General features: G+C 38.0%; 1 protein-coding gene across 6 annotated transcripts in view; it reads right to left on the bottom strand.

The window, feature by feature from the left end:
- Positions 1–25,488, bottom strand: part of XRCC4 (X-ray repair cross complementing 4) — a 103,891-nt gene that overhangs the window by 59,511 nt on the left and 18,892 nt on the right. For all 6 annotated transcript variants that reach the window (XM_081942968.1, XM_081942971.1, XM_081942966.1 and 3 more), the window contains exons 4-5: positions 5,098–5,264; positions 2,249–2,401 (exon numbers count right to left, since the gene is read on the bottom strand). In XM_081942968.1, the coding sequence (XP_081799094.1) occupies positions 2,249–2,401; positions 5,098–5,264 (320 nt within the window). The remainder of the gene's footprint in view (positions 1–2,248; positions 2,402–5,097; positions 5,265–25,488) is intronic.

Raw genomic sequence — 25,488 nt, 5'->3', positions numbered from 1 at the left:
GGGCCATTTTCCACATACCCGTCTTCCAAAACCTCTTAAGAAAGCCATGCACAATTTAGACAAGGCCACGTGCACTTTGGGCAAAGGGCAGCAGCGGCCTCAGGAAGAAGGTATGCCTCATGAGCAGTGGCAGGAGGAAGATAGCAAAGGTCAGTTGGTCGTAGCAAGGCCGCCAGATCCAGAGTGACAATGCCTGCAGGGTTAGTGAGATCAGGGCAACTAAAGGAACAAAGATGGGGTGGGGGCACATAGATAGATGGAGGAGCTTGCAGTCATAAGTGCGGGCCGGCTGCCAAGTGCCTAAAATTTTAATCACGTTGTCAGGGGAAAAACGCCCTGGGGAAATCTGAGATCAATGGACCGAGGCTGATTCCCTTCCGCATATCTTTTGAGATATTAAGAAAAGAAATAAGTCTTTAAGAAGTATTCTAATTAATAAACAAACTTTAATAAAAAAATAAAAAAATAAATGAAACAGAAATAACTAATGGTTACATTTTGATAATAAAAAGCTCCGGTTGCCAAGTTGGCAGCTGAACAAAGAAGAAAGGAATTTTTTTGGAATGTGTAACGCATGCGCAATAAATCACTTTCAGATAAGAACTTTTATGACCTGCGCAATAACTCTTTCTTAGTTTAACTCTTGAGTGTCAGTTCATGCCTAGCAAACTTTTTAACATCGTGACACACGTGACTGCAGGGTGCTGCAATGTTTGCAACTTCAAGGACCAGACCTATCTACCACTTGTTCAGCATTGCCATAACTTCAAAAGGCCATTGAATGAATGGTTAAACTCACGAACTACCTGTATTTATTCTATTTATAGGTGTGTATTGACCTCTCAATTCCTGACAAATAGATGGGGAAAAAATGGAGGTAGTGACAGATTTTATTTTCCTGGGCTCTAAGATCGTGGATGGGGACTGCAGCCAAGAAATTAAAAGACGCTTGTTCTTTGGGAGGAAAGCTATGGCAAGTTTAGACAGCATACTAAAAAGCAGACACATCACCCTACCAACAAAAGTATGTATAATCAAGGCTATGGTTTTCCCAGTTACAATGTATGGCTGTGAAAGTTGGACCATAAGAAAGGCTGAGCACCAAAGAATTGAGGCCTTTGAACTATGGTGCTGGAGAAGACTCCTGCGAGTCCCTTGGACTGCAAGGCGATCAAACCGGTCAGTCCTTGAGGAGATCAACCCTGACTACTCTTTAGAAGGCCAGATTCTGAAAATGAAACTCAAATATTTTGGCCACCTAATGAGAAGGAAGGACTCAGTGGAGAAGAACCTAATGCTGGGGAAGATTGAGGGCAAAAGAAGAAGGGGACGACAGAGAATGAGATGGCTAGATGGAGTCACCATAGCAATAGGCATGAGCTTAAATGGGCTCCAGAGGATGATAGAGGACAGGAAGGCCTGGAGGAACGTTGTCCATGGGGTCGCAATGGGTGAGACACAACTTCGCAACTAACAACAACAATTAACCTCTGGGTGACTCTCATCGTATTCCTAAAAGATGGAGAGTACAGATGCATCTCCCACAAGGACATCTTAAATACTTTCAAAATGTTCTGATGAATGTTACATATAAACTTTGAATTACAAATTGGGCTTGGAAAACAGATTACAGCGTGGTCCTAATATCATTAGCATTATAATACTATCATTACTGAAAGCTCTGCACATTTAGTAGTTCAATATTTTTTGAATTATATATGAATACAAAGGGGCTTTATCCAAAAGCCATCTGTTTTCTTTCAGCTGGAAACAAATCTTTAAATCTTATTAAGAAAAATGGCCACTTTTAGGCCCCATTGTTAGTTTCAATGGCATCAACACAAGCTGTAATATTTTTTTTATGAATTTACAGGGAATAAACTTTATCTTCAATTAGTATGATCTAGCAGTCCCAGTCCAATAAATAGATCCTTTGCGAGAGAACATAGTTTGTAGATTTCATTTCTCATTAACTAATTATTTCATTTTTTTTAAAAAAAATGCAGTAATAAATTAAACATATTAAATTATTAAATAGAATGCTTCAAATATACACCACAATTAATGTATCATTGCCATTCATGAGAATGCTGAATTGCTAAAGTTCTTCTATAGAACTAAGTAATATATTACTGCATTTCAAGGACACCCAGTCTTTGAACTTTGAAGCCTGCACAAGATAGAGAACAGAGCTACATATATTGCATGTATGATGTTTACTTAGTGGAAGGAAAGTAATAAATTATACCCTGCTTGTGCAGTTTCCGATAGGGTTTCTTCGACTTCTTTTAAATGTTTCTGTAAACTTCTTATCTTTGCTTTCTTTTCATTGAGGACCAAGACAAATCGCTTATAAAGATCAGTTTCCAGTTCTTCTTTAGCTTCAACACATTTTTGTAATCTTAAAAATAAATGCCTCTGTTAATTGCATAATAAAGAATAAGAATTTTTTTTTAAGTAACAAAAAATACAGTACTAACCTTTCTGAGAAGCTTAAATCAAAGTCATCAAGTACGGCAGTAATGATGACAATGAATAGAAGCACAACTATACCAGGAAAATTATTTGATTATGATTTAATACAATACAATAGCAGAGTTGAAAGGGAACTTGGAGGTCTTCTAGTCCAACCCCCTGCCTAGGCCCTATACCGTTCCAGACAAATGGCATCTAACATCTTCTTAAAGACTTCCAGTGTTGGGGCATTCACAACTTCTGGAGGCAAGCTGTTCCAATGATTAATTGTTCTAACTGTCAGGAAATTTCTCCTCAGTTCTAAGTTGCTTCTCTCCTTGATTAGTTTCCACCCATTGCTTCTTGTTCTACCCGCAGGTGCCTTGGAGAATAGTTTGACTCCCTCTTCTTTGTGGAAACCCCTGAGATATTGGAACAATGCTATCATGTCTCCCCTAGTCCTTCTTTTCATTAAACTGGACATACCCAGTTCCTGCAACTGTTCTTCATATGTTTTAGTCTCCAGTCCTCTAATCATCTTTGTTACTCTTCTCCGCACTCTGAATGCAGTATTCCAAGTGTGGCCTTACTAAGGCCTTATAAAGTGGTATTAACACTTCACGTGATCTTGATTCTATCCTTCTGTTTATGTAGCCTAGAACTGTGTTGGCTTTTTTGGCAGCTGCTGCACACTGTTGACTCATATTTAAATGGTTGTCCACTAGGACTCCAAGATCCCTCTCACAGTTACTACTATTGAGCAAGGTACCACCTATACTGTACCTGTGCATTTCGTTTTTCTTTCCTAAATGTAGAACCTTACTCTTTTCACCATTGAATTTCATTTTATTAGATAGTGCCCGATGTTCAAATTTGTCAAGATCCTTCTGTATCTTAAGCCTGTCTTCTGGAGTGTTAGCTATTCCTGCCAGCTTGGTGTCATCTGCAATTTGATGAGTTTCCCATTTATTCCCTCATCCAAATCATTGATGAAGATGTTGAAGAGTACTGGGCCTAAAACCGAGCCTTGGGGTACTCCACTGCATACTTCCCTAGATGTAGATGCAGTTCCATTGAGGAGTACACGTTGAGTGCGGTTGGTCAGCCAGTTACGAATCCATCTGGCGGTGATGCTGTCCAACCCACATTCTTCTACTTTAACTAGTAGTAGGTTATGGTCTACCTTATCAAATGCCTTACTGAAGTCCAAGTAAACTATATCGCCGGCATTCCTCTGGTCCACTAATTTTGTCACTTTGTCAAAGAATGCAATTTGAATTTCATTATAGACACAAATATTATACATATTTATTGGTTTTACATTTGGGAGAGATAATTACTTTAATAGAATAGGAAAGATACATGCTGAATTTTAAAAAATCTATATAATGGTTTATGAAAAATCTGAAAATATTCAGGCTCATACTGAACGCTGTCAATTTACTTGCAGAATGGATATTGCTAGAATGCATACTGCTAACATCCTGAAAGTAAAGCATCGTCTTCTAGCATCTTATTTGCTGCAACAATACCTTTTGATAGAAAGCATCCTGAGAGCTAATTTGCCTGCCAGTAAATCAATTTGGGATTAAACTGCCAGTGATAGCAGCTATTTGATGAATAGGTCATTTTGTTAGTACTGCCACATGTGTATCACGACCATATGGACTCTTGTTTTGCTGTACAGTCTCATTAACTAGAAAATCAAAGTACTGCCAAACTTTTCAGAAGCGCAATCATTTGTCATGCTACTAAACGAGCACTAAAACCTTGTATCTGCATATAGTAATTGCAAGTTGTTACTGCTTTGGGGGATTTAGCCATTAAAATATCCATCCATAGTAGGAACTAAATATATCTAATATAATACGTGTGTGTGTGTGTGTGTGTGTGTGTGTGTGTGTGTGTGTTATATTGCAATTCTACATGCTATAAGTAAATGCAATGTGCAATTGGAATACTGTCATATGATTTGGTACTTCAGTCTTCCAATTTAAAATCACATTTCTTCTTGCACGTTAAATGACTAAATCCATTAAAAACTTTTATTTATATCAAATATATTTGAGTCCTCGTATACTAATCCATGTCAAAATGTTGGAAAACATAGCTTTTGCAGCTTTATCTATGAAATAACTTCATCAATGACAAATAATCCTATGATGTAAATACTCAATAGCTAATAAATAATTCACCTAATTTAAATGCAAATGACTAGGTATCATTACTGCAGAGATCAATTCGGTAAATCTTTCTAGAAACATTAGAGATACTAATCAACTACCTGCAGAACTCCTGTACATAAATTAAGTTTTAACTGGTTGGGGGAGTAGTAAGAAGGAACACCTTAGAAATGATAAAAATGAAAGTGAGTATCAATGTATCAATAAATATCTCTGTGCAATATATCCTAGGAAGATTCAAAATTTTCAGTACTTAAACAGTGGGAAAATATACTTCTGTATTTTCACTGGTGGATATAATCCAATAAAAGTCATATCCAACTGATTTGAATTAACTTTAAATCAGCTTCATTAATCCAAGATTTAGTAAATAAGCATTATATTCACATAATAAAAAGTATGAGGGAATCAGAAGAAAGTTTTTTAAAAAACCACTTGTGAATATTATTTTTCAACTTACTGCTCTTGTATTTCATCCAGATCACTTAGAAGCCTTTCATTCTCTTTTTGTAGGTGATCATTTTTGACATGTAGCTCTTTTACACAGTCTAGGCAATGGGTAATCAACTCTCTAATGACTTCAGATGAGTTTGTAACCTTTTGTAATATCAATGATCCAAGTCTAAACTAGGACAAAAGGAAGTAAACATTATTTGAATATAAAAGACCCTGAAATTCATTAGTACATCCACCTTACAAGACAAAAGGGGGGTGGAAAGCACTGAATGTTTATCTGATTATTTCTCCTAATTACCTAATGTATCAGTACTGATTTTTCAACTTGGGTGAGGGGAAAAAATTATTAATGGACTTAGTCATTTTAAAAATATCTATGACTGACATTAAAAATTGAAAGCTTTGTTGATGTCAGATGGAAAAGATGGATTCTTAGAATACAAGAAAATATATTAGATTTATTTTCAATGAAAGATTAACTACACAAGTAATCAGTCAGTCAACAAAATACAATTTCAATCTTTCTGCATGTTGTATTTTTGTGCTTCATTGCTAATAACATCAATGTGTGTTTACAGACAATGTTTAAATTTCATTCATTTCATTCCAATTCTCATAATTTCCTCCCAACTTTCCACGGTTCCATGATTTAGGCATAATGTTATCAAAACTAATTAGAAGACACGTAAAAAATACTTTTAACAAAAAAGTGAAATCCAATAAAGAAAACTATGATATGTCATTACAACAATACGCAGTTACAATTTTATATATACTTCACTAATGCAAATATTATTTAAATACTTATGTATTTCTAATACATTTACACAATGATATTATTTTAACTTATTGTACCTTCTATGAATAAGTCCTATATTTCATTTTATTTGTCTATACAAAGCCTACATCTACAGACAATCTGGTTATAAATAGCAAGTGCAATAAAGTCTTTAGTGATGCACCATTGAGAAACTTGAAAAAATAAGTTAGAGATAGATTCTCATGAATAAAATCTATATGGTTGCTAAAAGTTAAAAAAATGATATAATCAATCACTCACTAACCTAGCAAGATACAATGAATATGATGGAAGCTGCTGCAAACCCCCCCTCCAAATAAACTCTTCTTTGAGGGCATCAACCATGCTTAGGTATTTGCTTATTAACATGACAATACATATTTCATCTAAAAAGTTCAATATCATCATATATAACAACCACCAAATTAGAGGTTATTAAAGGAGGATTGAACCAATTCATGGAGGATTGAGTTGTCAGTGACTAAAGGCTTAATGGATATTTGCTATTTTTGGAATATAGGCAGCTTGCTTTGAATAATAACTAATAACCATTAACAGGAGAGGAAAGATATTTTTTCCTGTCCGCATGAATGAGCCTACTATATGTATCTGACTGGCCAATTTGTGGCATAAAATGTTAAACCAGATTCACCTTGATTCAGCAGGTTTCTTCCTGTGTTGTATAGTATATTATGGCTATAAGTAGTCTTCTTTAGTGACTGCCTAATTTAGCAACCATTTGCAGTTACAACAATGGTGAAATAGGAAATTTATGATCAATCTTCACATTTATGATCTTCACAAGCAGGTAAAGGAAAACTGAAGATCATAAGCACAACTGCAGTTTCAACCAGCAATACCTTCACTTTAATGACTACCAGTATCTTACAACATGGCCCACTCTGCAACCAAGTTGTAAGAACCTCCATGGAAGTCCATCATAACTTTGAACAGTTGCTAAGCAATCGGCTGTAAGTCAATACTATCTGTAATGTTTAAAAGTGAAATGCTTCAATCATGTTAATATGCCTTTTTAAATGCTTTCTGGGGGTCTAGCAAATAAGTCTTCATTTAAAAGAGGAAAAACAAAAGAGATTGACTCTATGCAGATTTTGTTTACCTATTATGTGTTAATATACAGGGCAAACTGATCAAACAGTTACTTCTCTCTTTCCTATATTACCCCATGTAAGAATTACCAAGTAATCAGTTACAAATATAAGACCACAAATAGTTTGGATAACCATTTTAACTTATACTGCTACAACTTAATTGCACAGTTGCTATAAATTTAGCCTTGCTATCATGCTTTTGAAATAAGGGCAAAGCATGGCGAAGTTGGCAGAATAATATGATGAATAGTTTTAGCATTTTCAAAAGCATTTTAAAAAGCTGAGAATCATAGCATATCACAATATGCATGGTGCATATAAATTGAAGCATATTAATGCTACCTCTCAGTAACCCAATATTCATAAACAGATTGACATTTAAGAAAATTTATGAAACACATAAGAAGTGTCTAGACTAGAATAACTGTTAAGTATTCAGGTACCATGTCTTGAGAACTACTTCCTCCTTGAGTTGTTGCCATTTTACTTTCAAAAGTCATGGAAATTATATGTGTATTTCAAATCTACACTTGGCATTGATGTGACAATATAAATATTGTGATTTTATTTATTTTATAGATATTATGATCAACAAAGACTAGATTTTTTTTTCAATGACAGTAATTGAAATTATATCCTTCTAGAACTTTTCAGAATGTTAGAAGTTTCAGCAATTGAAGGCAAGGAGTTTTTCTACTCTGCTGTTTGACTCCAAGTTGGAAATTCATAAGAATAAGCATGAGATAATGCCTAGATTAAGGCAAAATATGCAAATTCCTAAACAAAGCACTAAAAATATTTTGCCATCATGTGCAATAGCACTATTCTCATTCTCAAATAATTACAGCTGGTTTTCTTAAAACAGACTCATTTTGGAAACCGAAGTTCAAAATCATCCCTAGCTAAATGTAACTAAGAAATCACTTTTAAGTCACATATAACAATAGACAGTTATTGATATATTCGGGAATTTTACAATATGGCAAAACTTAATTTGGATTGCAATTTGTATACTGCATTTAATAGCTGGCAACATCTTCTTACACATCAATCTATCCCCTTACTATGCTCCAGCCTCATTTGACTGCAATGCCTAGGAGTTATTCTTCTACTTTAAAATGTTTTTACAGAATACTTTTGTCCTTAAATACAGTTATTTGCAGAAAATCTTTTTACTGTCATCTGTTTATATAATAAACTTGGGTTTAAACAAGCACGTTTCTAATTAACCAGGAATAACATTAAGCCCAGTCTATTAGTTTAGCCAGAATAACAAAGTAAAGTTAAACAATAGCAGAAGGAAAAACGTCCTCCCTTCCTGTGATAAGAAAGAGATTGTGAGTTATAAGAAGGCAGAGTTCATCTCTGATATCCCCAAATCTAATCATATTTGTCCTCAATATGAGGTCAGCAACATATTGCAAAAAGGAAAACAGGTGATAATGAGAATACTTCCACCAAAACACAGATATGGCCATAGAAAGCATGCACTCCAAATTTAGCATCCAGCCTCTTTACTTTTTTCTAAGTAGTTTTAGTTGGCAACATACACTAGCTTTGGCTTCCAAGTCCTCCATCTACAGTATATCCTTTCCCCTGCCAAAAAAAAAAAAATCTTAGTCCTGATAAAGTTATTTATTTTATGCCATTAGACTTCAAGACCAGTCTTTTCTCTTTTACTGCTTGGTGTCTGTTGGTTACCCTTCTTAATGTGGGACTTCCATTCTGACTGCCACGGCTTTAAATATCATATACACATTTGATACATTAAAAAAAAACCGCTGTTGCTTTTAAAATCCTCTGAATCAGCAATGGTCACAATAACTTGCATCACAAAATTCTACAAATTATATTACATACATTAGCGGGCCAAACTTCCCCTGTCCCCAATTCCTCCAGATATGGAAAAGCTGAAAGTGGCAGTCCCAGCAAAACCAAAGGGCGCCCAGTAGAAGAAGAATTAAACACTGTCAATAAATCAAAGGAAGGCACTGATTTTTCACTCAGGCTTAAAGGAAAAATGAGCATGGGATACTTGAAATCATTTAATTCAAAGTTTTCATCCAGTTGGGACTAAGTGCATTTCCCATATAGATGTTTTTCTTGGGTCAGAATTAGTAGAGTTTCCCAGTTCTAGTCAGAGAGGATGCTTCCCCTCTTTTCCATCATCACAGAATATATGAGAAATGCCAACAAAGCTTAAGTGAATCCAAAGTCTAACATTGCAATGACGAAAAATACCATATATTTTAAAGCCATTCTTAATATTATATTACATTGTATCATGCCATTTTCCCATGCTTTGTACCATCATGCTATTTACTTTTGATAAGCAATATTTATGTAAAGCATAGAAAGAGAGAAAGAAGTATTTATTCGAGTATAACGCGCACACGTGTATAACGCGTACCCCCTAATTTTCGATTAAAATCGGTATAAAATTTTGTTTCACACCAAGCATTGTAATAGTAATGACTATTGCCGCCGGCGGGGCGGGAAGGGGGCGGAGGCGCGCCAGCTTTTGCTCTAGTCAAGACAAAATAAGACCAAACTCGCGGGAGGCATTGTAATCAGTAGGCGATTGCTGTATAGAGAAGAGGAAGAGCAGGCTAAAGGTCCAGCATAGAAGCGAAGCCGAAAGAGATCCTTGCGAGGCTCTGCAGGCTTCCTCGGAGTAAGGAAGGCAACAGCTCCCCTCACCCCCCAGAAAGCGGCGGGGCTCGTCGCGATGAAAAAGGCAGCCCTGATGCCGAGGAGAGCCTTGCAAGGAGGCGGAAAGGAAAAGCCCGAAAAGGCACCAAAAGAAGCGGGGGGAGCTTCGCCCGCCTGGTGGGCAGCCTGTGCACGCCTGTTGCCAGCGTTCGGCGGCAGCAGCGGCGGCAATAGTCGGAGCGCCGCTGCTGCCGCCGAACGCTGGCAGCAGGACCGCCGGAGCGCCGCCTCATCTCTCCCAGGCGCCGCCTTTGAAAACGCCTCCACCAGGCTGCCCACCAGGCGGGCGAAGCTCCCCCCTATGCTGGACCTTCTGTAGGTAGAACAAGCGACGATTCCTTGGTTTAAACGGCGGCAGCAGCGGCGGGGAGACAAAGGAGGGGAAAGGCGGCAGGCAGCTGAGTTGCGACTATTGAGCATAGCGCGGCGCCGCCTGAGGCCGGGATCGAGGCTGCAGTCCGTAAATTTACAATTTACAATTCGCCACTGCCACCCCAGCCCAGCCCTTGTTTATAATGCGCACCCAAACTTTGACTTCTTTTTTGGGTATAAAATTTTGTGCGTTATACTCGAATAAATACGGTAGTAAGCCAAAGAAAATAGGGATAAGAAGGTAAATGTGGTAAGAAAAAGATTTATAATTAAAATTAATTTGCAATAAAAATATCATTTTTTCACTTGCAAACCATGCTTGCTTCTGTCATGCTTATACATCACTTCATGCATTGCCCTTTGTTCTTTATATTTTTCACATTATTTTTAGGAGTTCATTTAACATACAACTTCTTTGGTCTTGCTTCTTCCTTCATTTTGCAATTAAAATTTCATTCTCTCCAAATCATCAAACCACGTCAACCTGTTTCTTTTGTGTTGGCCATTCATATAAGTAAAATATCAAAAGTTATGTTACCCAAAGAATACTAATGCTCTCTTTTGATATCAGCTTTATCCCCTCGATGCTTTCGCAAATGTACTTATTTCTGCAAGGTTATCAGATTTGGTGCTAATCTAGTCTCATTTTCTGGAAATGAGGGATGGAAATTCCTCTTGCAATATTCAAAATTTGGCATTTATTTCTAGACTAATGATCCTTGATCTTGTTCAACTATTTGGGTCTTGACAACAGCAGTGCATTTCCTTTTCTTTTTATACTACTAGACTGATGAAATGTTCTAGAGAACTTGAAAGCTTGCAGACTCTTTTGAAATTGACCATTGGCTTACCTGAATGGTCATTCTCTAGGCGCTGAGGGAGTGTCCAAGCATGGGTTAACTTCAGCTTGCTGCCCAAGGACTGAGTTCAAAGTTCGTGTAGCCATGCCTCCTGCTCCCTTTAGAGGCTCAGTTTAAAAAACGAAGGTATGAGACCTAGAAGGCTGCTGTAAGGAGTAAGGTCTATGCCATGGAGGTGATGATTCATGCACCCGCAGGTGACCCCAGGGTGGGGTTGGACACTCCCGCCGCACCTAGAGAATGACCATTCAGGTAAGCCAACCGTCATTCTCCTAGGCACTGCTTGGAGTGTCCAAGCATGGGACATACCCAAGCTATCTAGTCCCAGGGTGGGAAGAAGGAAAGTCCTGGTTAATAGGACCCACGAGGACCCGCTGTAAAACTCTCCTTCCAAATGAAGTATCTGCAGATGCAAAGGAGTCGTCTGTAATTCCGAATGAATGGTGACGGCGAGGACCAGGTAGCCGCCCTACAGATCTCTTCAATAGGTGCTTGAGTGGCCCAAGCGGCCGTAGTCACGGCGCTCCTCGTGGAGTGTGCTGTTATACAAGGATGAACAGGCCTGGATTGTTGCTCGTAAGCCAGCTTAATGCACACGCACAGTCAATGACCTAAGGTGGAAGATGATACCTTCCTGCCCGTTGAGGTGGGTTGGAATGATATGAAGAATGATTCTGACTTGCGAAAAGAAGCTATCCTCTTTTTGTATACCAGCACGGCGCGGCGCACATCCAATTTGTGCCGGACACGTTCCTTGGGATGACTGGGGTACAGGCAGAAGTTGGGGAGGATGACCTCCTGCATTCTGTGGAATGAGCTGTTAATTTTTGGTAGAAATGCTGGATCCAATCGCAGAATGACTCTGTCCTGCCCCACACATCCCTGCGACATATCCGCTCGCACAGAGAGGGACTACTCCGGGTGCCGTCCTCCAGAGAGTGTCAGAGGGCGGCGCCCAGGAGTAGGGCCTTCTCTGTGATGGGCCCTACCCTTTGGAATGACCTCCCCCCAGACATTAGGACAACAACTGACCTCCGCTCCTTCCGTATGAAATTGAAGACCCACCTGTTCCGACTAGCCGGCCTGGCTTAAATTTAGATCTTTTCCACCTCTTGGGCATTTTTAATTGTTAATTTTAATTTTACATTTTAACTGTCATTGGGATTTTAATTGTTTCAAAGTACTGTAATTTATTTATTTATTTTCTACCTCCTCCATATTATATTGTTATGATGTTGCTGTTGTACGTCGCCCCGAGTCTCTGGGGGGAGAGGGGGTGACTAAGAAGTCAAATTAAATAAATAAATAAATAAATAAATAAATAAATAAATAATACAAAAGTCCTTTCTAACGGAGAGCGCGGCTAGCTCTGAAATTCTGCACGTTGAAGTGATGGCTACGAGAAAGGCAGTTTTGAATGACAAATGCCGTAGACTAACCGAGCGAATTGGTTCAAATGGTGGTGATGTTAGGGTCTGCAAAACAATCGATAAGTCCCAAGTTGGGTAACAGTGTACCGTCGGAGGGCGTAGGTTGATAGCTCCCTTTAGGAAACTGCGAACCCTTGCGTGTCTGCTGAGCGGTTGAGAATCATCTCTCCAAAAGATGGTGGCTAGGGCTGCGGTCTGCCTCCGAAGGGTGTTGGGGGCAAGACCATTGTCCAATCCCTCCTGGAGGAAGTCCAGGATTTGTGGAATTGTCGCTGCTGTGGCATTGATATGATGGGAGTGACACCAAGAGGAGAAGATAGTCCATGTTGCGTCATAGATCCGCACAGTAGAAGGTCCCCTGGATGGTGCGGATGACCTTGTCAGAGAAGCTGTCCTGCCTCAGGAGGTCCCCCTCAAGTGCCACACGACTAATTGGAACCATTGAGGGTCTGGGTGTGGGATGGCCCCTTGGCTGAGGGAGATCTGATCCTGAGGTATGCGCCAGTGCTTGGTCACTGACAGGCTGACAAGGTCGGCGAAACAGGACCTCCTTGGCCAGTGCGGGACAACTAGCAGTACTTCGGCTCCCTCCAGCAAGATCTTCCTGATCATCTGAGGGATCAGTGGGAGAGGCGGAAAGGCGTATAACAGGCTGGGAGACCAGCGGCATTGAAGAGCCTCTGTCCCTTCCACACCGGAGCATTGGAATCTTGAGAAGAACCGGGGGAGGTGTGTGTTCTCTGGACTGGCGAACAGGTCTATTGTAGGAAGGCCAAACTTCTGGGTCAGTTGGTGAAACAGCGACGGATGAAGCTGCCATTCCGAATTGCTGATGGTTGTTCTGCTGAGCCAGTCCACTGTAACGTTCTCTTCCCCCAAAATGTGCTCCACCCATATGGACCAGAGATGGCGTTCTGCCCACCGCCCCAGGGCTTCTACCTCCGACATCAGGGCCTTCAATCGAGTTCCGCCCTGGTGATTGACATAGGCCTGTCGATATTATCCGTCAATATGAGGACGTGAGACCCCTTGATGAGCCACCGGAAGTGGCGCAGGGCTAATCTGGCAGCCCTGAGCTCCAGCCAATTTATGTTCTGGGTGAGCTCCACCGGAGACCATCTGCCCTGCGTCACGTGTGTCTGTAGGTGGGCGCCCCAGCCGTACAAGCTGGCATCTGTTGTTATGACCAGGCATTCTGGTTCCTTGAAGAGGGATCCCTTCTCCAGTGCCGTTGTCTGCCACCATCTGAGTGACCTGAGCACTCGTGGAGGAACACTCACCACCCTCTTGGAGTTGCTGGCCTTGCGCTGTTGAATCAGAAGCGGGAACCATTGAAGCTCCTGTGCATGCAGCCGTGCCCAGGAGACTACTGCGATGCACGAGATCAACTTCCCCAGCAGCTGAACGAGCCCACCCACCCCCCGCAGTGAAGCCTCAGCCACATGGGCGCGAACAGCAGGCTCGTTCCGAGCAGCCTGCTCCACGTGAAGGCAATGAAAGGAAACTTATGCCTTGTGAATAACTATCCTAACCTACTCTATACAAAAATAAGAAAAAAGGCTACACTAATCACACTGCTTGGAGAGCCCAACTTGATGCTCGAGGACTGGAGCTCCCCAACTGCATCCTTTTAAGGCGACTGAGTTTTTTAAACTGAGCCTCTAAAGGAAGCAGGAGATGTTGCTACACAAACTTTGAACTCAGTCCTTGGGCAGCAAACTGAAGTTAACCCATGCTTGGACACTCCAAGCAGCGCCTAGGAGAAATGTAGATTCTTGCTAAATTAGATTTTAATCCTTTTTGCGTCATTTATTTACTGTTAACATGTTGGCCTTTAAATGACTTAGATGACCACCATCCAATGCAGAGTATTTTTTAAAAATTAGAATAGATCCAGATAAATAAGAGGACTTTTGGCACAGAACTATAGTTTTTCATATCTATAGATATCTATAACACACTCCTTAATGTTATTTCTGAAAATGAAGAGCTTCTTTGGAATAGAATTTTATGCAGCATTGGGAGGAACTATATTGAACTCTTTCTGTTCACAGTTTTCTGGAACCAAATCAATATATTGTGAAAAACACAATATTAAATATTTAGGTTGATGAAGGTTCATATTTAAGCAAATATATAATATTAAATGTTATATTACTTGTAATTATATATTTATTAATATAATAAATATATTAATGATAAATATGTTAAGAACATACTGACATTTTATTCAGTAAAATTTTTCTTCTGATTGATGTTTAAGTTTGTAAGTAATAAAAATATTTTTAGAGTTCAAAATAATTAAAGTATGGATTTTAGAATGCTATTTATTTGATTGATTGATTGATTTATATACCTACTTATCTTATACCCCATAATTCTGGATAGCTGATAAACAGCCCCCCCCCCCAAAACAAAATGCAGAAACTCTTAGCATCCCCCAAAAGAACAGTCCTCATGCATCAGCTACTCTAATGGGTTCTAGCCTTACTCTGCTCTGATGCTGGTAGAAAAAGCCAGCTCTTCTTTCTGGAAGGCTAGGAGATTAGAGGCCTGTCTCGTCCTAAGGGAAAGGGTGTTCCAATTGCCAATATGATTTAATTAGAAGATTTATATTCAATGGAGTTTACATGCTAGTGCACATGCATTCAAACTTTATGATACTGAAACTCCAAAAAATAATAAATGAATTTATAATTTCTCCATGGATAAAAGTAAATGATAAATAAATAATGCAATATTTAAATAACTAAAGAAAACTACTGCAATGTATGCATAATTTTTCACTTATGGCTAGACCCACAGGTCTCCAAATTCCTTCTGGATTTGAATCTCAGCAGCAGGTTTGCACATTTCACAAGTGAATTTATATACAGCACTCCCACTTTTCCCATATAGAATATTTCAACTCTCCATCCTAAATTACTTCTCAGTTTGACCTCCCAAATGCCAGTTGCTCACATTGGGTTAGCAGATTAAGATTATACTATAACTGATATTAAAACATATTCATGTGATTTAATGCCTAAGTGCTGTGATTTCTCCCTATCTTCTTGACTTTTGTGGTTAAATTCTGTGTGACAACTCCCTCAAAGTGGGAATCTGAGTGAAAATATTGTCCAATCTGGATGAAAGATTAGGGGAAATGAAGGAGATAGTAATCTTGTTTACTAAATTAATAACTCAAGCCTTGTCATGATGTAAATACAAAACATTTTCTTCTACTTTGCAATTAAACGTTTACTCAGTAGAAAATAGAAATGTTGGTAAAACTCTCCAGAGGAAAAGAAAAAATACTTCACATTGGAAGGGGAGGAAATCCTGGCAATTACAAAAATATTTATCTTAAAAACAATTGGATTGTGCCAGCTGAGCAAAGAGTCATAAATGGACTTTGTTATTGAAACAATTTTAGCTAAAGAGAACTTGGTTGCAGTTATAGACAGTTACAGAGTTTGTTCCCCCATTTCTATTTCTTCATCATAAAACAAATTTTTCTTTATTCCGATGATGAAAAAACAGACATGAAGACAATAGCTTCACATTTCTTTTAAATACAAAAGCCACTCTTCCAAATATTTTTTTCTAAACTACCAGATGTATAACCTTCTCAAAGCCATCCTTAGCTTCCCCCCAACCCACATCATAAGCATCTTTACTGGAAGCCAAGAGCTGATTCATACATGCAAGTACACATACTTAATTTCTCACAGCCTACTTTGAAAAATGCCATGCTTTAAATGAACCAATATAAAAGTCCCTTCTAATTTTTTTTCAATTTGTGGCAGTAGTTTTCTAAACAGATGTTACCGAAGTACTTTTTGGAAGTATAAAATCCACAAGACTATTTAACATCACTGAATAGTAATTCCGTGAAAATCCCTGTCTTCCTCACAAGGATGTTGTATACTATCTAGAACCCTCTCATTTTATATCACTACTGCAAACAGCAGAAAAATGTCCTTTGTTATAATCCCTTCTGCAGGCTAAACATTTCTGGAAAATAAGAAAAAAAATGCATTACACTGTTTGTAGACAAAAGCTTAATCAGTACATCTAACCCTTCCTTAAACTCTGGAAATTCTAGACAGAAAAACTAACAGCATTCAATGTAGTAAATTAATTTGTTTGAATACTAAAAAATTCTGACCCTATTAAAAATCAGAACATGAAGTCACAGTCTGGCAGGATACATGCCTGTAAGCCAACATTATCAGTATTTCCATAAATGTTACTGTTCAATTTAAATGAAATACAGTGATATTTAGTAGTGAATAATATAAATAATAACCCTCCTGTCCAATATCTAATTCTTAACAGTCATTGAAAACAAAAGACAAATTCAAGCATGGAATGGTATCACTCACCACTCAGACTATGAACATGGACTTCAGCTATAAAAGACTTGAAAGCATTTTGAACTGGTAACATTTCAGAGGATGGATATGTTTATAATGCCTAACCATTAGGCAGCAGCCACCAAAAAAAAATCTAATGTCAAAGACCCCTTAAATTTGTGTGTGTGCAAGCTGAATTACAACATCTGTGCCAAGATTAACAAATGTGACCCTCAAGAGGCCATTATTTCATTGATTTACTTACTGGGGGCTTAACCTAAAATGTCTTTTGTATATATTTGAGACAAATTGTTTCCAAACTCTGCTAGGTCTTTCAGGAAATGCACTTTTTTATTTTACATGCATACAGTGACAATTTTTCAAAAGAGCAGTTTTAAATTAGTTTGCACAGTATTTTAGACTATGCAATATTTTTATTAGACTGATTGTATAGACACCACAGATATGTACAATATCAGGGCTGCAGAGATTGCCATGATTAAGGGAAGCCACTGAGCTTTATGACAATATTGCTTAGTGATGGAAATTCCAGTCCCAATTACTGTTGTAAATTGAGGATGTGTACATAGAGCTTATTCCCCAAGTAGGATGTACAGTATTGCAAACTTAACCTGCAATAGGTAAAGGTAAAGGTTCCCCTCGCACATATGTGCTAGTCGTTCCCAACTCTAGGGACCAGTGCTCATCTCCATTTCGAAGAGCCAGCGTTATCCGAAGACATCTCTGTGGTCATGTGATCAGCATGACTAAATGGCAAAGGCGCACGGAATGCTGTTACCTACCCACCAAAGGTGGCACCTATTTTTCTACTTGCAGTTTTACATGCTTTCGAACTGCTAGGTTGGCAGAAGCTGGGAAAAGTAACAAAAGCTCAGTCCGTTATGCGGCACTAGGGATTTGAACCGCCGAACTGTCAATGTTTCTGATTGACAAGCTCAGCATCTTAGCCACTGAGCCACCGCATCCCTTAACCTTCCCATACAAACTAAGTCACCTCCACAATTTAAATTTCACCAAAACCACATAAAGGAATGATTCTCAGATTCAAGGAGTTTTCCTAGTAACAAGACTTAAATCATAAATTCAGAGAAGCCATTGAAAAATAGTTCCACATTCATCTTTTTTCCAACAAAAAACTTTTCTGAAATCACAGGATAAATTTCTAATAAAAAATGAATAGAAGATGTTTTTAAAATGTTAACTGACCTAATGTGATAAATAAATTATTAGTCCAGGGAAAGTATTGTGTTTCCTGGGATGCTGCTTTGCAATATTAATTACTATCAAGAATACTCTAGAGATTAGGCCCACAAATTAAGTGTTCTGTCAACATATTCTATCACTTCCACAATAAAAGCTGGGATAAAACTCATAGTTGTCATCACATAAAACTACAATCCTGAATAGAATCTTAAGAGCTTGTTCTACATGATCATGTGATTATAGTCAATGGCCATAGAAGCAACAAAATCTTTGCAATTGTACGTCAGCAACACTAGGTAGGGAAAATATAAAATGATCTACTTGTCATACTGACAAGTAATAAATCAGAACCAGATTGGGATTTCTTGTTAATTTATTTTTCAGTTCTGCAAGGTACAGAAGCTTTGCAAGTTCAGCAATATCCTTTAAAATTTGAGTGGGGAAGTGGACTCAACATATTTACTGAATTCAGCTCCAACTTGATCCAGTAGCCTGGGTTGGTGTTTAACTGATACCGTTTCTCATGTGCCAAGCTTTTCCCAACTGATTATTAGCAGTTAGAAGCCTTCAGACAGTGATTCAACGATACAACTTTGATAAGTTATTGGTAACTTTTTGAAAAAGGAAGTTACCAAAAAAAAAATCCAACAATAGCCAAATATTATCTGGTTGATACATGTGCAATGTAATTCAAACAGAACTCAGATTGTTTGCTTTTAACCTGGTCATAATTACCTCTCCCACTGTATTCTGAATCTTAAGAGGAATGTTGTGTGGTAAACTGCTTTCCCAAATGGGAATAGTTGTGCAGGGGTAAATGTATTTAGCCAAGAGCCAATTACCACAATCCTTCATTAAAGTATATGTTCTTTCAGATTTCATTCAGGGAGCACGGAAAAGGATCGTGCATCTGGTTGGCTCAGAAAAGCGGTGTTGTCGACTCTGAAGTTGAATATGTGAAGCCATGTTTTATTGTAGTCATTTCCTATTCTTTTTCTATAAGAGGATCTATTCCGGGGTCTTATTACTTGGAAGCTTGACAGGTATCTGGTGTAATCCCTGTTTAGAATGCCTGTATGAGCATACTCTACTGGTTAAAGCAGAATAATTTAACCCTTTGTTAAATTATCTATTCTCAATGTTCAACAAAGTAATCTCATTTTCACTTTGTGACCATGCCAGAAGCTAAATTATTTTTTAATTTGAATTGATTCCTTTTTTTAAAAAAAATCAATTCCTGCATGTGCACTATTTCTCGATGTATTACAAAAGTTTAATATCAGGGAAATTAGAGGGTAGTATGATAATACCACTTTTCCTTTTTATTACTAATACAATCTGATAATGATATCATAAATAGGTAATGAAATAAAAACAAATACTCTGAGACACATGCAGACAAACCTAAGTAAAGGCTATTCTCTGATATGTGCAACTTTCATATTTATAGAGTTTACAACTTTAATACGTAGGATCTCTCAGTTTCCACAGCAATACACAGTCTGTTTATTAAACATTACAATCTAAGAACGTTTAGCCTTTTTTTTCCTTCAGAGAGAAGCCAAAAGTTAACACAAAAGGCTAAATGCATGAAGAATTAGTGAGTTCCAAAATGAACTTCAGCCAATCCCAGATTTTTAGGACCAAAAAGCTGAACTACAGCTGTTTTAACTTAAAGTAGATTATTGCTCAGCATACACCCATTACTATTTTCCTACTTTAAAAAAATGGAAGAAACATTTATATGGATTTCCCTCAATGGAGAGAAAATCAATTTAAATATATAAAAATATATAGGATACAGTAGATTTTTAAAATTCTGCTGCTCAGTTGAAAAATGTTGGTTCGGGAAGAGCAACAGAAGCAGTTGTTCAATCAATTTGGAGGAGAAAATGAAAACAAAGATTTTTATGGGGCACAGTCTGTTTGACAAATGTGTCACACATTTCAACTCAAAGAACTGTCTTGGGGTTTGGCCTGGATTCTACTTTAACAGCAGCACGATGCTGTACTACAGGGCAAGATACAGGGCCTGGACCTTTGTTATAATAAGGCACATGGTTCCTTCTGTTTGTGTTTAAAACTGTCACAATCCTTTACTGTCTTTACCAATTATAGCAATTCAATGTCATGCTGTTTTTTCTTTTGGTCTTCTGTTTCCCACTGTTGATAAGGTGCACTGGCTTGGATCTATGCAACCCCAGTTGATGGCCACAAGTCTTTCCCCCAAGGCTACACATGCCATATGCCAAATCATGCACAGCCTTCTTGTGATGCTTTTGACCTGGTCTGGAAAACAGAACACGTGATTTGGAGAAAAATGGGTGTGGCTTTCCAGTGAGGTATCAGAAAATCTCAGAAAACTCCCAAATCATTGTGAGAAGAATGCACTTAGCATCTTGAAGAAGGCCTGGTGTATCCAGCATCTACCTCACATAGGACCAAACTGAGCTTGCCTTGTCAGCAGTGGGAGGAAGAAGACAGTGAAGGTCATCTGGGCCCTGTGGAGCACAGGGCGGTATGTACAATGTAAATTATTTATTAATTAAATCTATTAGCTACATCTTACCATGGGGTAACAGCTCTGGGTGACTTACAATATTAAAAAGACAAAACTATACAAATAAAATACTACAACAATACAATACAGCACCCTAGATAAAGGATGGCGAAGCCAGGAGTAGCATGACAGGGCCGGAGGTGGGATTTGTTATTAATCTTTCAATCACCTTTAATTTGAAACGCCCCCTCCCCCCCCCCTTTGGATCCCCAAGCTAACTGGCAGAGCTAGGTCTTTAAGGTCTTCTGGGCAGCAACAGCATCACCCTGGTTACCAGAACTAGAACCATAGAGTATCATTCATGTACTGCAGATACCTCAATCCATGGTGACAGATGATCTGACCCAGCAGCTTCAAAGAGATGTTTAAAAAGAAGTGAAGACAGGACAAGCCCTGCAGCACACTACAAAATAACTGTGGGTTAGATCTTTCCCTATTCAAATCAATTGGGACCGGCCTTGGACAATATTGTATGATTCTGCATACAACATATACATAATTAATACATGTTACATAATATAAGGCAGGGGTGTCCAAACTTGAGAACTTTAAGACTTGTGGACTTCAATTTCCAGAATTCCCCAGCCAGCTGGCTGGGGAATTCTGGGAGTTCAAGTCCACAAGTCTTAAAGTTCTCAAGTTTGGACACCCCTGATATAAGGAATCAACTATATTGAATGAAATACCATGAATCTGAAGTCTATCAAACTTAAATTCTCAAATTTTGACACATAAAAAAATGAAATTGAAGCCTTATTCTACTGAGTTCTTCATTGGCATACTTAACCAAAAGTTGTATCCTGCAGAGAAATTGCTTTCTCAGACTGAGTTTTGTATTTATCATGGGAAAACCAAGAACAAAATATCTCATTTTCTAGACAAAAAGGTGAAATCCAATAAACATTTTCATCATAAGTGTAGTCTCACCTGTTCTTCTGCATTTAGTAAGCACATATGAACCCCTTCAGGAAATTAAATGAATTATACATGAAGTACAATTTTAGACCATCTTATTTGTTTATGTTTTCTATTTTTGCCATATCATCCTGAAGGGTATCTACTAGAAGGGAATACTATTGTGTGATATTATTGGGGGACTTGTTTTAAAAAGCAAAGACCAGGGCAAAATCATAATGCAAAATAATCCCAAATAAAATGCAAAGGCAAAAAATATTGACATAATTTGAACTTAAAATTACATCCAATTTGTAGCTACAACAGTGAAATCTCCATCTTACTTTTCACAAATTGTTTCTTGTTACTGGTTTTAAATCTACAGTCTACCCAGGAACAGCATGTCAGAGCTGTAAATACCTTTTGTACTGAAGTGTTCCTGTTCAGGAAGGTCAAACACAGTTCAAAAGACTTCTACTCTTATTAATACTAAATATAAAAAGAAATGTGCTATAGTAAAAAAAAATCCCATAGGAAGCTATCATGTATATCTGCACAATTATTAATGAAAGTTGCATATATTATATTCTATATACTATCAGATAGAAATCTAATTTTTTATTGGAATATATGAAACGCAGTAACTGTGCATTATTTTTGTTAACAATGAAATGATTGGCCAAGGACCTTTGGCCAAAAAGTCTTTATTTTAATGGTGATTTTCAACTTGGGAGGTATCCTTTGTGCGGTAGGGGAGATTTTAGCCAGGCACTTTTCTGTTCTCACTTGCACAGGAAAAGCATAATGAAAGTTTATACCAGAAGGATGTGAGAAATGAAGAGGTGAACGAAAACCAGAATTAAATCTATATAGATACTCAAGGAAACAATAGCTTTTTAAAAATTTTCCTCAAGTGTTTTAATGCTTTAACTATTTTCCAAGCTTTAAAAACTGACACAAGTTAAGTCCTTTTTGCTTTAAATGTCTTTAGCAGACTCACACTGTCCTCTATGGAGTGATTAGGTGAAGTCTGAACAAGTATATATTTTATTTTCATTTTGGTACTGTACTTACTACATACTTCTCCTCTTTGCTGTCCTAGGAGGTGGCCTTGATGAACGTCCATTGTTCCCAAAACTAAACACATGTGTTTCCAGATAGCATAAATAGGCTGCAATTTGATGAACATATGCAGCATTGGAACAATGCCAAACACAAACCTTTGTGCTTAAAATGCTATAGAAATACTGTCTGGCATGTCTTATTTTAATTACATGGCAATTAAAATCCACAAGCTTTCACTATCCTTGTCATGGTTATCATCACTATTCTAAAATCAGCACTATTCCTAAAGGTCAAAGTGCAAACTGCAGTACAAAAAAATATGATTCATGTAAAGCTGGGAAAAATACAGATCTTCCTCTGGTTGTAGATGACTATGATTATTTTTTTTGCCTAGTTAGGATCAAGCATTTTAAAATGATTACTTAACAAGGAAAACAATGCCTTCATATTTTCTTTTTGTTTAGATTTTGGCTCTTTAATTCTACAGTAAAAGTAAATGCCTCAGCAGTCATAATATTATACCAAGGCTATGACTTAACTATGCCAGTGCTGTGTCATGAAAGTCTTAGCGAGAGTCAAATATGGGTGATGGGAAGGGGGGGAGGTTTAAGTGAATGAGAGGCTCAGATAAAGCAATGCAACAATAAAATCAGAGAACATCAACACTAAATGACAACATATTAACACTAGAGTTCATAAAAAGTTAATAATCTACATCAATTCCACAGATGATAATGGTATCATGCACCAGCCATGAACAAATGTCATGTTGTGCATCAAACATGAAACAAGGCTACTTTTACCTTATTAATGTCTGCATGTACATCAAAAGTTGAGAACTATGGCCCCTTTATGACTTGTGGACTTGTACTCTCATGCTAGCAGTAATTATGAGAGTTGAATTCTGCCAGTCATAAAAGGGCCATAGTTCTGTTGGAAGAAATGTCCTTCTGGGTTCGCCCCCAAGTGGGGAAAAATACACTGGAGGCATGGAGGCTGCTTACAAAGATCGTTTAATGTTTTAATGGAGGACAGGACCGCATGGCTGGAGGTCCTGGGGAAAAAGGTGATCACATGCTTCCAGGTGTTGGGTGAAGAAGAAGAAAAGGGAAGAAGGGTTGAAGAAGGGCTTGCAGGGCTTTTTATAACCTGTTCGGTCCCACCTATCTGTTTCCTGTTCCTGTGTAAGAAATGTATTCTGATTGGTTTCAGACTCCCATGTGCCCATGCAGGGGCAATCCTCTAGGCTGAGTTTTGAATCCAGGTTTGAGTTCAGATGCCATGTGGTCAGTTGAGTAAAGGCTTATATTACCATGCCTTCATTCCCATCACTCTAGCGCTGAAGAGGAGAACTCTTTATTATGTAAAGTGGACTAGCTTGGCCTTCTTACTGGCTCATGGACAAAAGGTGGGGGCAGGAAGCTGCAGGGAGAGTTACCTTGTCTTTTTGAAACATGTTTCTTTTCACATCCAGAGAAATATTCTGCCTTTTCAATATTTCCTAGGATATTTCATTTTTCTGGGAGAGGGCTGGGTGATAACTTCCAACAGTTCCCCATCCCTGATGTACATGAACAGAAGACTTTTCTGACATCTTCTGCTTTTTATAAGAAACCAGCTCAGGAAGGGGATCAGCAGACCCCATAGGGTAGAACTCTCAGTGTCTTCATAAGGCTTTACCCTCGACTTTCTCAATAAACCATTTAAATGCTTACATTTAAATCTAAACAACTTTTGTCTCATTTTCCTGTTAGCTGCTATGGAATAGGTCAAAAATATTAATTCTTTCCATATTATTTTATACATTTTATGAAGAGTATGAATCAGGTTTTCTAGTTTAGATTCCATGTATCCAGAGTGACAAATATTTAGTAAATGAGTTGGCTGGAAATACTTTTTTGCGTGCCAGGTAAGTCAGAATGCTAGAGCCACTTTTAAACATAAATCTAACACAGCAGCTTTTATCAAAAGGCTCATTCAATCCTAAAAAGTAGGCTAGGTTTCATAGTTAAGAATCGCTGATTGGAGATAGCTTTCTAAATAATTTAAATAAATGCACAAATCTTGTTCTTTCCCAGGAAATGATGCTAAGTGGGGAAAAATTGTCCCAACTACAGATGTTTTTGATGTTCTAGAGAAAAGCCACAGGACTTGAAATGATACATGCTCCTTTCATTTGAGACATCTTCTCATTTCAAATAGGCTTTTCAACCATGATTTATTCATTAGATCTAATAAACTTACAATTTACTGTTCACAATACTTTTTTTGTAATTTGTATTATGATAATAGGTATATTGTCAGTATCTGTGGTAGTTATATGGTACTGTATTGTATGCAATGAAACCTGGATTTAGGGCTATGCAAAATACCAATTATTGTGAAAAATGCATTAGTTTGCTTTCTGCCTCATTAACAAACATGAATCACAGCTTTCTTTTACACACACACACACACACATATATAATTGTGCAAATGACTTTTCGATAGTAGACGTAACATAGATACCAGCATGCCCGTGGTTTCCCAAAAATAAGACAGGGTCTTATTTTCTTTTGAGCCCCCCCTCCCAAAAAATAAGCGCTTAGCCTTATTTTCAGGGAGGTCTTATTATTTTTGAGATGCAGGAAGTGGCAAGCGTGGTCACCTCATGGTTGTTGCTGTGTTGTAATATTTTCCAGGAGGGTTATTTTCAGGGGGGGAGGACTTAGTTTAGCGCATGCTGTCAAAAGCCCAATTGGGTTTATTATCTGGGGAGGTCTTATTTTCGGGAAAACAGGGTACAATATATCCACTGGAACAATATATGCGCTTTTCAATAATATTATTCATTTTCTGTTCAATCATGTCGAATTCTCAGAAACCGCCTGGAAGTCCAAGAGAATGCATGACCTTGCCATTTTCTTGGCAAGATGTTTCAGAAAACCTTTGCCTTCTTGCTAAAGGCGAGCCTGATGTCTTAACTGTGACAGTAAACTGGCTCCCCACATTTTGTCATCATATATGTGCTTTTTATATCCTTTAAGCAAT

This window comes from Natrix helvetica (assembly GCF_964273705.1).
Source record: "Natrix helvetica genome assembly, chromosome: 2".
NCBI classification, from domain to species: domain Eukaryota; kingdom Metazoa; phylum Chordata; class Lepidosauria; order Squamata; family Natricidae; genus Natrix; species Natrix helvetica.
The sequence above is the reverse complement of the archived record's forward strand: the minus strand, read 5'-3'. Positions and strand labels throughout refer to the sequence as shown.